The following is a 16984-nucleotide window of genomic DNA, read 5'->3' on the forward strand; positions in this document are numbered from 1 at the left end:
TATTTCTTTTCTAGCTCTGTAAGCTAATTCTTTTTAAAAATATGTTGTTGTTTTCTCTTGTACAATTCTTATACATAAAAGAATATTGATTATAATCTTTATACACCTTTTAGTTTTCCATAATTTCAGTTTAAATAACAAATTTAGATAAAAACAACGTAACGTTACTGTTGCATATATCTTTCCATATTGCCTTCTGTTTGCAAAACTATAAACTTAAATGTGCAAACGAAGTGTGTATTTAAAAAAATAAATATTGAAATTTAATTTTTCATCTTCTTTATATATCAATAAACTAGAACAGAATTTTATAAAAAATTTTTATGCTAAATAATATTCGGTTCTTTTTATGAAGCGTTCTATTGTTTTTTTTGTTAGCGTAATTACGAATACGCATAGCGACGAAAATGAAGTTCTTGTATTGTGGAGAAAAAAGCATAACAAAACAAGTTTATTTTCTTGTTTCTAGTTGCCAATCAATAATTAAATTCGGCAATCCAACTCATGTAGAAATTTTTAAGCAACGTTAAACCTTTAAAAGTTTGTTGCGCGGAATGGTTTCTTCTTTCAGTCGGTTAAAATTCGGTAAGAAAACATTTTGTATAAAATTTCTATATTAATTAAGCAAACTAACAAATTAACATTCAATTTTTTTATTCTTCGCTATTTTTATTTCGGTAAAAAACAAAAAAACTTTATTATATCGCAATTCAACAAACAGTTCTGCTAAAGAAGCATCAAAGCGCTAAAAGAAAATAATCCGACAAAGAAAAACGCCCATTATAATTTTTTGCGGTAGTTTAAAATTTAAGAACACTTCAATTAATAATGCAATCAAAATAGATACAAACAACGTCAATGTTTTAGTAAGAAATATTTTAAGGATGTTAAACAAACAAATTGGATACGTTATTTAAAGGTTGACAAATGTTGTAAAAAACACTATCAATCGTGTTTACTTATTATGTTAAAACCAATAACGGAATAAAAAAAAGTTAAAATTAACAAAGCAGTTATTTGATAAACTTGTTGTCAAGTCATAATATGTTAAAGTCGAGCTATGTAATAGGATTGTTTGTAAGCTGTTATCTGAACAAATATATTTGTATAGAATATCTTATCAGTATGATATGACTACGAAAAAAATTAGCTCTATTAAGGTTTATTCGCATCAAGCCAAGCTATAAAGTATTTTTTCAAATACTTGTAAGTCAATGTTTATTAATAACATCTAATAAACTTAGTTTTTTGATTATTATCTTCATTGATGGTCTCAATTACACGCTTATAGAGTTTATTAGCTTATTTTATGTCATTGTATGTAACAAAATCGGGGATGGACGGGATATGATGAATTTCGATAACTATTGACTTATGGGGTTTTTAATAAATACAATAAGATTTTGACGTCATAGCAAATGACGTCAAAAACTTACTTTTAATAAGTTTTTTTTAAGTTTTTTTAATTGAAGGGTTATTATGACACAATGACAAGCCACACTTTTTCAAAAATGAGTTATTATCATTTTTATAATCATAAATAGTATACGCAATTTTTTTTAATTTTTTTTGTCCAATATATAATATCCATTAGTATTTTTATGATGTATAAATTTGAGAGAATAATAGGTAAGCACTGATTTTATAGATTTAAATAAAACTTAAAAGTCATTTTTCTCAAATATTTGTTTTTGTGGCTTGTCATTGTTTCACAATAAGCCCTTCAATTAATTCAAGTTTTTTCAAGAACTTTATAGCTTTGCATCAATAACTGAAGAGAATTGTGGGGGTACAATTGCTTTTTCCATTTTATTAGGAAAGTTACTAGAAAAAAATCTTAAATTAGAAGTAAGGTGTGTAAAATTTGCAAAAAGAAAATTTCACATGATTATTATAATAATCAATAATTCAATCATGATTAAAAAGCGTCTCTTAAAGTAAATTTTCATTTTTGTATTCTTAACAAGTTAAGTCAAAAGCAACTTATTTGAAGATTTCTGTTATGACATAAAATTTATAACACTATTGATAAATTTATTCGTTTTTAAGTAATTCCTTTCTTTTTTAAAGTGATATCTATTTCAATGCTTTGTTATTAATTGGAAAATCCTTAATTTAGACGATAGACGCAGTATTAGTTTGCAACTAGATACATTTTGAAACACTTTTTCTGTGTAATTTCGGCAAAAGTAACTTCACCTTCCTGAATATAAAGTATATATGGAATCAACTTTTTTTTCTTTGCGGTGAAGGAATGAGGAAGGTCTTTTTAGCTTGGCATATAACAAAATTTAAGTTCTTTGTATTTTGTTAGTTACCCAAATTTGTAATTTAATATTGATTTTTATTTAATGTTATTGCGCTTTGTATTTTCCCCCTAATATTCGATTCCATGCTTTTGATTTTCTTTTTAGGGGGTCTGCCTGAGTATATAATGATATAATATGAATATAATATTCTCATAATACAAAATCTGTAAACTTTTAAAATAAATTTCTTGACCTTCTTTACAAGTAATATACATAAAGATGATAAATAATTAAAAGTTATGTGGTTTACGATTGGTAAGATTTAAAGTTTTGTTTGTAATGAAAATAACTCTTGTTATAAGTACTGCTTAGTTACAGGTTTACATAATTATTATCAATTAAACTTAATTATTATTGGATTTTGATTATTGTTTATTTATTGGATTTGAATTTATCGATTAATTAACAGATTTGAATTTACTTTGTAAGATGACCAACGCTAAATTTTAGTAACCCAAGACGTTAGGTTCATAAAATATGAATAAGTTTGGATTTTTTCAAAGCAGGTTAAAAAACGCTACGAATTTTGAGATCCTGACATCGCATTGCTTAAATGTGTTTACATTTAAGCAATGTGACGCATTGCATTTTATTTATGAGTTTTTAAAGTATATAATGAATGTTTAGTGAACAGTGAGCAAAACCAATTAAATTGATCAAAAATTTATTTCTAACATAATTTATTGTTAATATTATATCAATTACTGTCATATATAATATATCAATTAGTACATTATACAACAAGTAATATAAATTTTAAATATAGCTACGCTTTGACATATGACGTGGTACTTTCATAAGCGTCCATTTTTGAATTATACTTTAACATCCGCTTCAAAAGTGTTCCAGTTTTTCCATGTTTTTCGAAGTATGCAAAAGACATAAAGGAAAAATTTTTAATAAGTTATCAAAACAATGCATAGTTAACTTTTTTTTAAGTATATTTTTTGTTTAAAATGAAGGTTAAACTAGGTAAGAGTGCTATTATTGTAAAAAAACCAAGTGATTTTCAAAGTAAACAAACCTGCTAAAAATAGACAGTTTTCACATCAAAAATTCATTAACCAATATAAATGCTATCAAATGAAAATATCACGCTGAAATAGATTATTTATAGATCTTTCATTTGATATGTAATAATTGATATTTAAAAATCTCCTTCATGTTTAAAAAAGTTGCGCCAAATTATGTATGCATTTTCAACCCCCTCATATTATAAGGGGTTTAAAACTTATATGGCATAATATTTGAACGCTAAGAGATTATGTTAAAATTAGAAAAGACTTTTATTTTTCTAACCTGGTACCTAATATGACCATGGATACAAAATTTTAACTTTTCTTAACTTGGCACTGATTAAATCAGATTTTTGTTTTTCATTATTTTTATCTAAAGGTAATATTTGCTTTATTTTGTGGCAAATTATTTGCTTTTTAATGATTTGAAAATCTACCCAGCTTCATTAATTTTCAATTAGATTCATTATAAAGGACGATTAAAATAGGTCTCAATTGTCTTTTTTTTTCGACACAGAATGTTATTTTGATAAAATTAATTTTAAAAAAAGGCACAAAAATAAAATTAATTTTGTGCACTTAAAAGATCTTGCTTTTATATTGTGTCTAAATGCGTTTAGCGCAATTTTATATCATGCTGACTCTTGCTTTGGACTTAAACTGCAGATATACAAACGTTAATTACGGAGTTTATCATTAACGATACTAGTCGCTGTCAACCTTTTTTTTTTTTTTTTCTGCATATATTACTTAGAAATATTTAGGTATTTTATAATTTAACCATCGATAAAGTTTGTTTTATGCATGCAGATGGCTTCAAACTTTCAATGAGGCTAGCAAAATTTCAAGTAAAGTACCGACTGGTGCGCTAGACTCATCTTTCTGTTTGTTTTTTATCTTATTTTTTCTTTTATCGAAAATTTGAATTACCAAAATTAAAAAAAAAATAATGTGTTTAAACTCAATGTAGGTGTGTATATAATTTGGGAAATAATTTATTAAATATTAAATTGGTAATTTAAACCGTAAAACAAGCGTAGGGATGACATAAAACTTGATAAAATTTCATTTTAAACCATTTTTAACGCACAAGCCGAACTAATTGGTATACGGGGCCGAAGACGCGGATTGCGAAATGGAGAAGCACTATCGTAATTTTTTAAAAAAAGTTCTCTATATCTAAAAATTAAAAAAAAAAAAAAAAAGGGCCCTTGCCCCTTGAATCCCCCTCCCCTCCCCTCCCCAGTGTTATTGGCTCTTGCCTATCAATGTCATGTTTTTAACCAATTCACGACATTCGTCGTTGTATAAAACAAAGTATTTATGCTTTTATGCATTGATGAATTATAAGAAATAATACATGAATAATTAGATGCTCGTGTTCGTGAAAACTTTGATCTATCCGTAGATTTAGGCGTGATTGCGAGTAAAAAAAAAAAAAAAAAACGCGGGTCGAACTCCAAGACTTGTGAAAGTGTTCTTCACGCGATTTGTGGATAATTTTTCCAGTATTTGTAAAATATAAGTTTAATCTAACTTTAATGAGAATGTCAAAGTATTAAAAGTTTACAACCGGAAATAATTTGTCAAATATTTTTTTTAAGTTAATTTTATTAAAGACTTATATTATTTATTTTTTGCCGTTTTTTATATAATTTATTTTTTGCCGTTTAGAAAAATAAAAACGAGGAGGTTTTTAAAGTTATTTCTGTTCTGTTATATAATTTAACATTCGGTTGTTTAATAATAAATAAGTATTTTATTATTTTAAAAGAATTTTATAGATTAAGAAGTATATAAGTATATTTTAAAGCACTTTACTGATTGTCATAGCTCAACTTTTCTTATTTCTCATTCAACGCCAAAATTCAATATTTCACGGTTGTTTGCACAGTTAGTTTTTGGGCAGGGGGTGTTTCCGTTTTCGGTAAAAGAGGGAAGAAATATTTGCTATTATATTTTAACAGGCTTGACGTTTGATGCATTTTATTGTTGCTATTATGATGCTTTTGTCTTTTCTTTAGTTATTGATTTGGAAATTTAAACTGATTTTTGCTTCCAAAGTTAACTAAGCCGTTTTGATATGCATGTTGTTTCAAAACTATTCTGGCAAAAAGTCATGTGGAAAATTGTTTAATAAAAATCGTTGTTTTAAACTTATATGGCTACCTGCTCGTGTTAGTTTGTTTTGTATTTTCAATAGTATTATTCTAACTGCATTTACTAATGAAGTACCATTCAGCATTAATTTTAATGATACATATTATAAAAAGTGTAACAGTTCGGAGTCGTCTAACAAATCTATAGTTTTTTCTATGAATGAACTAAAAGGTATTGCTCTGACGTTTTGCAATCACACTCCAGCAATGTTCATTATGCCAGCAACTACTAATGAAAGTAATATTGTTACATTCTTGCATGAAAGTACTTCTATTAGAGTTTCTAAATCTATCACTTGTGATGAGCTAAAGTCCAGGTGTGACATAGATGCTGATTTTAAAACATCATATGAAGGTTACCAAGATATCCTTAATAGAACAATAGATTGTGGCAAAAGTTTTGATAAATGCTCTACATGTTTGGTAAGACTTAATATTTTTATTTTTTATATTCAACTTTTTAAAGATAAAGAGTTTTTGAATCTAAAAACATTTAAATAAATTAAATTAATATATTTGGATAATAAGTATTTGAAAATATGTATACATCCATCCATCCATCCATCCATCCATACATACATACATACATACATACATACATACATACATACATACATACATACATACATACATACATACATACATACATACATACATACATACATACATACATATGTAGAATTAAAACAAACTGATAACGCCATACTGAATTAGGTAGCTGTGGGGGCTTCAGAAAATACATGAACTGACTAGAACATGCAAGGAAGTTCCGTTATATCAGTATAATTTTTTAAAAACACTATCACCAATATTCTAAAAAAAAGTTAACAAAGCAAAGTTATTTAAAAATCTCAAAAATAACGATATTTTACTTTTTTTTAAATTATATTAGGGAACCCTTAAGTGTTCAAGGGTCTTAAGCAACCTCTAAACATTTTTTATTTAAAATTTTTTTAATTTAAGTGTTATTTTATTATATAAAACACATTAGGGTCATCCACAAATTAGGTCAATAAATGGCAAAAGGAGGAGGAGGGTTATAAGATTTAAGGGTTTAATACTTTTGTGATAGCTTATTATAGGGAAGCAAGGGTTATCGGATTTTTGTGGCGCATCAGATTTTTTAAAAAAATATTATTCGCCACAAAAATCTGTAAAAATAGTATATAAAAATACATATCTAAATATCCGTAAAAATAGTATATAAAAATACATATCTAGTGTATATCATAAAAATACATATCTAGCGTATTTAATTCACTATATATGTTTTTTTATGACATATATAACTCAACATTTTTGAAAATATTTTAGGATACCAAGACAAATCCTAACAGTTCACTGGATTTACTAGAACAATTCTAGTATCAAGTGCTTTTGAATCTTTTTTTAATAACTATAACAAAAAGAGTCTTTTACAAAAAAACAAAGAAAAAAGATTTAAGAGACTGGTACTAAAGTGTCAATTTTAAGGAAAGGTTGAATCAAAAGATATCATAATAAGGCATTTGCATAATTGTTAATTGCATGGATTCAACTCTTGCTATAAAAAAAGCATGTTTTTATTTATTAAATTGAAAATGAAACTGTTTGAAACAAATTATTTTGTTTTTAATTTAGAAAATTTTTCAAAATATTTTTCCAATAAAAAGGCAAAGATGAGCATTTCAAAAAACATATTAATAATTTAGAATAAATACAAAGAATGGCTATGCACACAGTTTCCGTTTTCTATAGAGAATGGCAGAAAACCTGAATACTATGAAGAAAATCATGTTTGTCTTGAATGCCCTAGCACAGAAGCTGATAATCAATTTTCGTTTGGTGGTTATGTACTATTTACTTGTCAAGTTGATAGAGGTAAAAAAAGTGTTTCATAGTTATTCTTTAATTTTTTTTCTTTTTTCTTTTTTATTTACTTTGTTTCTTTAAAAGATTAAATATTTTAATAAACATTAAACTTTGCAAAATATTGTTTATTGAAGATAAATAAACTAGCAAACAAAAACAAAAAATGATGATTCAAAAAAAGTAATGCCTTTTTTTTAAAATAACTTTGAAAATTTTTCAACTAAAGTTTTGTTCATTACAACTGTTACAGTATAACTCAGTTGTATGTGCAAGGTGCTATAAGCCACAAAAAAAAAAAAAAACTTTCATGAAAATTTGTTTGTAAGAAACAACTTATAATCTTATTCTATTAGATTCTTATTCTATTAGATCGTTGTTCAGGTCAGATAGGTGTTTTACTATCCTTTATTTATAAAATTAAACAGTTTTTGTAGTGGTTTCACTGGCTACTCCACTTATTTTCAGAGGAGAGGTATCAAAATGTATTGATATATTTATGAAATCTAATTGGTCTTTAAAAAATATATGGAAATAAAAAAAAAAAAGTTGGAAAAGTTTCTTATTTTTTGAATTTAATTCACAATAATTTTTTTTTATCAATTACTATAGATATCGAAAAAAATTTTCAAGCCTGAAAATGATTACTTAGTTTTTAGCTTTACAGAGTTGTGCCTATTTTGAAGTATTTTACATAACTTAATGCAAAATTTTGGGTGTAATTCATTGCATATCTTCTTTAATATTCTCTGAATTCTGCCTGCGCAAATGTCAGCTTTTTAAAGTTTAAAGTGAGCCAAATGCAACATTTTTTTTAAAAACAAGTTTGTTTCTGTCTGTGTAAAAAGTTTTGTTCATATTTTTTTCAAATTTTTTGCAAACGATTTGTCTAGTATGCTTAATGGATTTAACCAGATATTGATAATTTCTAAAGAAATTTTATTTCTAATCAACAATGGAGGGCATAACTTCATTAAAATTTTAACATAAAATTTTGCAAATCTTTTCTTCAGGCATTTAATGCATGACAGCAAAAGAATTAAGTTTTTATTTATACAGCAACTTTTTAGTTTACATAGCTTTCATCAATGTTGGCTTTCATTAAGGGTGGCATAAGTTATTAAGAGTGACATGAATCATTAAGGGTGACATGAGTCATAAGGGTGACATAAGTCAAAGTTTTTCAATTGCTAGTAAACTTGAAATTTGTATATGTGTGTTTGTCAGAATAAATATGAGCAATTCTGCAAGAGTGGCAGTTGTAACCTTTGACACTGTTTAAGCTATTAAAAATGAACCAAAAATGAAAACAACTTGAAACTTTCTAGAAATGTGAAGTACTATCATATAATTTAATATGTAAAAGTTACAGCATTAAAGTCTTCAATTTTTTCAAAAGTTAACTCTACATAATGCTTACTTTTTACCATTTCTGAACAAAACAACTTTGTCAGACTTAATGCAGGGAATGAAATGGTAAAAAAAAAAATCATTTAGTGTGTATGCTTTGCACATATTGATGTCATTATATGCTGAGTTTCAAAGTTTTTGCTTGAAGTTTTACAAGCATTTTTATGTTTTTTTTTGTTCTGACGAAAAATCCAATTCTTAAAAACAACGAATAAAATGATGCAATCAATGATGTAAGAAAAAAAGTATAAATGATTATTAACAACCATGTATATTATGTAAAAAAATTTCTATAACATTATCAAAGTTCTCAATTATGGATATGCGATACAATTTTTAATGCTACACAGCAGGACTGTAAATAAATGTCAAAACATGTTTATACAACCTTTACAAATTTAAAACCATGCTATGGTATGATAAAAAGATTTTTTTAATAACTTTTTTACTTGAAAGTATTTTAAAATAGTTAAAAAAAAGAGTTACGAAGTTTAGTATGTGTTTTCATAACTTTTTTGCTTTTTTTTTTTTCCTCTTTCTTGTGGAATTGCCCATATATATATTTTTTTCCACTTAAAAATTCTCTTGATTCTTTTATTAAATTTTTCCTAAATTTTCAAGTAATTTAGATATTTATGTCTTTTATCTATTATATCTTGACATTTGCATACTCAGATCTCAAATGTGTAAATAGTGCCGTTTTTATCCGCGGCCAACAGTTGCCTAGGAGTCAATAGCATTTGCCAAGACTTTAAACAAGACTTTAAATATATATTTTAATTTAAAAATAGACAGGAAAGTCATTTAAAAATGTCTAAACTGAGTTCATTTAATTTGTTTTACTGTTTAATAAATTTATATAACTCTTATCTTAACTTTCAAAAGGAAAAACATTACTTGTGGCAAGGCTACCATTATTCATATTAAAGGTAAATATTCTGCCCAATTCTAAAGAGTATGTGATGGAAGCAAAAAAATCGTTGAAGGCAAATTACACTGCTGATCAGGGGCATTGCAGGCCTTACAAAGAAATCTAAACAAATTGCAAAATAAGTAAAGAAGATACTGAGTTTTTTAGAAAATCAAAAATAATTGCATAATAGTGATCGACCGAAATTGGAATTTTGCCGAGATTTTGGTTTAGGTTCATTTCGGTTGCGGCATTTCTCAACCGAAACCAAAACTGAAATTTCGGCAAAACTTTTACCGAAATTCAAACGGAAATTTCGGCACAACCGAAATTTAAAAGTAAGAAATAACGTGTTTAAACAATGCTCTTTTGATATTTGTTTTATTAAGAGTTGATTTGTTGTTATAAATGAAATGATGTAAATTAATAATTAAGAATATAATGTAAAATGTTAACTTGTAATTAATTAAAAAAATAATTTTTGAAATGTCAACAAAATTTTATTAAAACAAATTAAATTTTTTATAAAAACGCTACAATGTTTTCAACAAAATTTGTTACAGAAAAAAAAACGTTTACATTTTATATGAACGACGTTTATAGAATAAATTATAGAATTAGATTATAAGCGTTTATAATCATACAACATGCATAACTTTATAAATTAAAAAAAAAAAATATATTAGATAAGTATATTAATATATTTAATATTTATATTAATATATAATATTTATATATAAAAAATTAATTAAAAATCTGTCAACAAAGTTAAATTTGAAAAAAATTAATTATTATTTTAATAATGCTTTTTGAATTATGGTTTTTGGTTTGAAGTTGAACCGAAATTTCGGTTCAACTTCAAACCGAAATTTTGGTTGAACCAAAACTTAAAAAACTACTGAAACCGAAATTTCAGTTTCGGTTAAAAGCAAAATTTAGGCCGAAACCGAAATTTTCCGATCACTATTACATAAGTTAACACCATAATAGACAATTTCATTACTGAACTTGATTTTGAACTGAACTGAATTTCATTACTGAACCTGAGTGCAGAAAGTTGGATTTTTAAATAGCTTTAACAGATCTTGGGTTTTTTAACAGTTTACTATATAAATAAAATAAAATACAGATAAAGTTTATTTAAAAACGAACATAACACCTAAAATTTAAATGTTTACCACATTTTTACTGGGGCAAGTCCAATCACAAAAATGCTGATGCAGCTCAATTTTTTTTTTTTTTTTAGAATTTGTCCTGAATAGTTAAGTTATAGTTATTACAAAGAATTAGGGAGTGGTCTTTTCTAAAACAGAAATAAAAACATGGTAAAATCTACTTAAATTTAGTGCTGAAAAACAGGTATTTTGATAAATTAAACGAGAAAAAAAAAGGTGTAATTTGACAGTTTTGTAACTGAAACTGATTTGGCAACATCAAACTGTTCAGTTAGTTGACTAGCTCTTTTTGTTTTCTTTGTAATTTTGTTTTCTTTTGTATTTGTGATTTTATAGAATCTGATTCTAAAAAATTATAGTTTCAAAGGTAATAGAAAAAATAAAAACATCTTCAAATGTACTTAACTTAATTACTCATAAAGCATTAGTTTTATATTTATCTAACTAAGACAAATAAACTTAAAAAATAAGGCTCCAAAACAAATAGAGCACTTGGATAGAAATTCAAGAAACAAAAGTAATATACAAAATTTAAAAATTAAAAACTCAAAAAAAAATTAAAATTTATTTGTTATAGTGTCATAATCATTTACATCAATGATATAAGTTCGCCCTAATTTTGTTGTTGGGACTTTGATTACTGCAATTAAACTCGACAAAGGGTACCCAACAGATATAATCTCTCTGTGGCTAAATGAAGTTTTGAGAAGGACCGTGAGGGGGTATAAACTTAATTTAAATATCATTTGTTGTAATATCTATCTCTGTAACCATGCCTATCCACCAAAAGGAATCATACTTGCATGCAACAAAATCATTTAGGTTTGGTACAATTAAAACATCAGACATTACTGCTTTTGACAATATAAATTTGTTCATTGATGTTCGCTTGTTCTTTTAAAACTAATTTCAAATTTTGAAATGGGTATATAATGATGATAACTTCTGGTACCTGGAACAGTTTTTTCTGTTTCAAATCGCTCCTTTAGTTGCTGTTGCCTTGAATTAACTGTTTCTTTGGTAATTTTATAAAATATTATTGTGTTTATATTGGTGATGCAAAACTCGAGCATATCATCAACTGTCAATATTTGGTTTTCTAATTATCTTTGCAAACTTGCTCTTGCTGTTGTCTTTTAACTGTACCACCTATGCCATCACAAGTGGATTTTCCATGGCTGGTTGCAAAAAATACCCATTCAGCTTTAATCTTGAAATCTTCCTCATGGTGGCATAGATTTTATAGTTTTTATAATGAGCAGAACATCTATCAGAAAAATAATATGTTTTATTGATACCAACTAAATATTCTTTAATATACTTCACAATTTTCTTTTAAAATTCATACACAAAGCATGTATCATGATCATTGTCATCACTTAAAAAACAGAATGACTTATGCTGAATATTTGTTTTAGAATTTTCCTTAAAATATATAACAACAGGATGTAGTGTACATTGTTTATTCCAATGATAACTTTGTATTTCATCCTGTATAACAAATTGATAGTTCTCTGCAAAATAAATCTTTGTGTGTAACATTCGATTGCACAGCACTAACGAGCATTATTGAGTTTTGATGGTAAATACAAACACATACACAGTGTGTACCGTTTGGTCCCACACTAATACACCATTTTGGATGCAAACAAAACTTTGAAAATCCTATTTTAAAATTAGGGTATTTACTTTTAAAATCAGTATAAAGCTCATGAAACTTTAATCATGCTCAACAATAATCTTTTTTGTTGTTGAGGACCACTTTTTACCTTACCATAATCTTTTTATCACGCATAATTCTAGAATGCTCATCTTGTTGAAAAAAATCTTGAACCAAAGCTGTAAGAAAGTCAGGTATTTTTTTGCCTATTTTCTTATCAGGTATAGCAAGAATTTCGTTTTTACCTTTAAGTTTCCTAGCACGTCTTATAAGATGTTCAGAAAGTTCAAAATATTCTGAAGCGTATTTTCTAGACCAAAATTCAGGTGTAAGTGCTAATATTTGAATTTTTTTTTTGAATGGTTCAACTTTAAGTTTTACTTTCATTAAAATTGTCAAATGATTAAGATCATTTGCTTTTTTTTTATCTGTAGGATGACTGGGAAAAGTTGAGGCAACACTTAAGTTATCTATATTTACTCCAGAAGCACTTGCTACTCCTTCTTCCATTTTTGTGTAGGCTTTGACTAATTTTCTTTTTGCTGTTACAACTCGTTGATGCTTTGCGACACCATGAACTTTAATTGGTGAGACTCCAATTGATATTAAAGAGTTGTCTAACTGTTGTTTATTACAAGATTTACCTTTAACAAACGATACATCATCAATTTCACACTCCATTTCATTTTCAGAAACTTCATCACAATTTGATAAAAACTGAATACACGAGCAACAAAATTTCCATTCTGGTTTACAGTCTAGATTTTTGGATTTAAGGTTACGAGCCATTTCAAGAGATATGGTTGCTTGAGCTAAAATAAAACCATTAACTTTTAATAAACATACTCTGCTTCTAAATTTATATGTATATATATATATATATATATATATATATATATATATATATATATATATATATATATATATATATATATATATATATATATATATATATATATATATATATATATAATGAAATTGTAAATGTAAAATGAGAATTGTTAATGTAAAATGAGAAATTTTCTACTAATTTATATTTGCTCTGTTATTTTAAGAACATTGAACACTCTATTTTGTAGATTACATTTTAAAATTGTATAAATATATATATATATATATATATATATATATATATATATATATATATATATATATATATATATATATATATATATATATATATATTACCTTTAACATCACCACATCACAACACTTATCATTCTTTAATAGAAATATTGGTCCTAAAACCTGCTCATGATGATAACAAATAGTCTTTATCTCTTCGTATAATGTAGTCTCAAGCAAGCTAGACCTCCAACTATAAGTATCTTGAAAATCCTTTTCTAGATTACAAAAATTACTAAATATATTTTGTGACATTCATCATTTAAAATGTTTCCAAATCTACAAGATTCCATTTTATCAATATACTATTATTTATTATCCCTAAAAAAGATGTATAAAAAATATATAATTCATTCAATGTGTTCATGGGGTCAAGGTTGTTCAGGATTAGAAAATTTTACATCATTAATGAGCATTCTAACTTTAATTTTGCAACATTCTTTATAAACATTTCTAAATAATAAAACTACTAAAAAGCAAAAACAGCAAGTCTAAACAACAACATCTAAAAGAACATTTCAGTACAGCCGAAACTGTTTCAGTTAAAAAACTGTCAAATTACACCTTTTTTTTCTTGTTTAATTTATCACCATACCAGTTTTTCAGCACTAAATTTAAGTAGATTTTACCATGTTTTTATTATCACATAGAATTGTACAGGGCTGTTTTTAGTTTCTTGAAGATTTTGTGCTAGGAGATGCTGTCAGACCCTCACATTTTTTTTTTTTTAAATTAAGTCTTTACTTGCAGTAGGCTTTTATGATTTTTATGAACATACTCTTATGAAATTTACTCTCACAGGGTCATTTTTTGAATTAATGTGAAAGTTAAAATTTTAAAAATTGATAACATAAATCACCTTAATATAAATGAAAGTATATTTTTTACCTAAAAAGTTTTCTTTAAAATTTGTGTGAAAAGTCTAAAAGTTTTTTTGTTGTTGTTTTTGTGTGAAAAGTTTTAAAGTTTAAATTTATTTGTATTTTGAACTCACCAAAAAAATTTTTTTTGTCTTATCTTGTTGAAACAATTTAAGAGATAAGAGAGCTTAAACATTGAAGAGCTCAAGATTTTTGTTGTATAATAAGATTTTATCTTGTCCCTGATTATTGAAAATTATTATTGACAACAAAATTAGACATATAATAGAAACCGCAATAAAAGTTTGTGGTGCTAAGTTTAGGGTTGGTAAAAAACAAATTTTTTCCAACCTTTTATTATGGCAACCTATTATTTACTCTCTAGGTTTGATAATTATAAAAAAGTAAGTTGCTACTTAATTACAAATTCTCGTAATTTACAGTTTCATGATTTTTATTTTAGGGAAGGATGAGTTAAATTATGCTAACTACCTGAGAAGTGTGCATCAAAGTTTTGTTGATTCAACAAATTAATATTAGTATATTTATTTTTGGGTACAAGGATTTGTATATTATCTATATATATATATAAAGTGTTGATGCCGAGTGATTTGGAGATCTAAGCAAAAGTTTTTATTTGGCTTTGGCCCAAAATTAGGTGACTGCTGTATATATATATATATATATATATATATATATATATATATATATATATATATATATATATATATATATATATATATATATATATATATATATATATATATATATATATATATATGTATATATATATGTATATGTATATATATAATAACACACACATTCAAACGATATTTTCAAACGATACTTTTGATTGATGTTGAATAGATTGAAAAATATTTTTTGACACTTTTTTCTTTTTGATATATATATATATATATATATATATATATATATATATATATATATATATATATATATATATATATATATATATATATATATTTGTAAATACTATCTGACATTGTAATTGAGAAGATTAAAAAAAAACCTGCACTAAATTTAACAAGTTTTTAGTGTATTTTTAAATTTAAATGCAGCATACAGTTGTGCACTTTTTAAAAAATTTATTTGCAATGTATTTATTATTTTTTATGGTTGTGTTTTTGTATACTTCTTACTTAAAATTCTGATCTCACGTTTTCTTTGAATATAGCATACGTAACTATTTTGTACAAGTATATTTTATAATAATTTATTTCTTAAAATTGTGTTTTTTCTTATCACTCCAACGCAGATTTGTCTTTTTAAACAAGATTTTGCATTTCCTTGTTCAAAATTCTAGTCTTGTTGTTAAGGTAATTCAACATTATTTGAAATTTTAAAAATCAGCATTGGTAAATTTAATTATCATCATAAAAAGATTTCTAATATTCTTACTGAAGCCTTTATTTAATTTTAAATAAATAACCTTTTTATATAACTTTTTGTTATTAACTTGCTATAAATTTGTTGTATATTCAATTTTATTGCAAGTTTATAAGAACTTTATATTTTATCCTAAAACGGTATCGAAGCAATTTTTTACTTTCCAAATTCTAAAAATTATTTCGAAATATTTATTTTATTACATTAGTTCTTAATACTGCATCTAAAGGAATATTTATAAAAATAAAAAATTTAAACTCCGAAAATGAGGACAAAGCAATTATCAAAATTTCCCACTCCTTTTAAATACGCTCTTCAGAATGAATTTTGATGGCTAGATGTAGTAAAGGCCGGCGCATAGGAGGTGTGTAAGAAGAGGATGGGGGTTGGGTGGGTGGGTGTTGAACACAAATAACTGTGCAAAATTTTTCTGTATAATTTTTCGAAGTTGAGTTATTTCAGTAATAAATAAATCAACTCAAATTATTAGGAATAGCACATCCTTGATCGAGCAAATAATAGTTAACAAGTTTACAATTATACAAACGAATACTTCAATATTTATAGGCGACATATCAAACCATTTTCCAATATATATAGGGCTGTTGATATAGATAAAAACATCCCGCCTAACAAAGATACAATTGGAACAATTTTAGTTCGTGTTCTTATGGAAAAAAATATCTCGCACAAGTGAGAAGTTAAGATCACGTAATATCTATTAATGTAAAAGTTTTTTTACTTTGTTTTAGGTGCCCCAAGTGGACGTAACGGTCTCGTCACAGAGTACCACGCAAGAGCATTTAACTAGAAAGGCCTCGGCTCCTTCCTTAACGATAACTTAAAATATTTTCAGAACTCGCATCGGACCCTGGACTTCTTGCATCTAAAGCAAGCTGCGATACGGCTGCTTAAGTCTTAAAATAAATCGGCCCAATTTTAAGTCTTAAAATAAATCGGCCCAATTTTAAGTCTTAAAATAAATCGGCCCAATTTTAAGTCTTAAAATAAATCGGCCCAATTTTAAGAATAAAAATAAGAGTTTATAAAAATCAATTTGACTTCCCTACGGACATTTTTATAAAAAAAAACACGTACTAAATGT

The 16984-nt window shown here is 25.8% G+C and overlaps 1 protein-coding gene across 2 annotated transcripts; it reads left to right on the plus strand.

The window, feature by feature from the left end:
- Positions 1–414: 414 nt before the first annotated feature.
- LOC105848834 (uncharacterized) lies at positions 415–15238 on the plus strand. 2 transcript variants are annotated; one of them, XM_065787918.1, is made up of 4 exons: positions 415–585; positions 5350–5907; positions 7176–7344; positions 14936–15238. In XM_065787918.1, the coding sequence occupies exons 2-4, from the start codon at positions 5413–5415 to the stop codon at positions 15004–15006; spliced, it is 735 nt and encodes a 244-aa protein (XP_065643990.1). In that variant the 5' UTR covers positions 415–585; positions 5350–5412; the 3' UTR covers positions 15007–15238. The 2 variants fall into 2 exon arrangements, with proteins under 2 accessions (XP_065643990.1, XP_065643991.1); XM_065787919.1 differs by lacking the exon at positions 415–585 and adding an exon at positions 1085–1206.
- The last annotated feature ends 1746 nt before the right edge of the window (positions 15239–16984 follow it).

Source organism: Hydra vulgaris, chromosome 01 (assembly GCF_038396675.1).
Source record: "Hydra vulgaris chromosome 01, alternate assembly HydraT2T_AEP".
Taxonomy (NCBI): Eukaryota; Metazoa; Cnidaria; class Hydrozoa; order Anthoathecata; family Hydridae; genus Hydra; species Hydra vulgaris.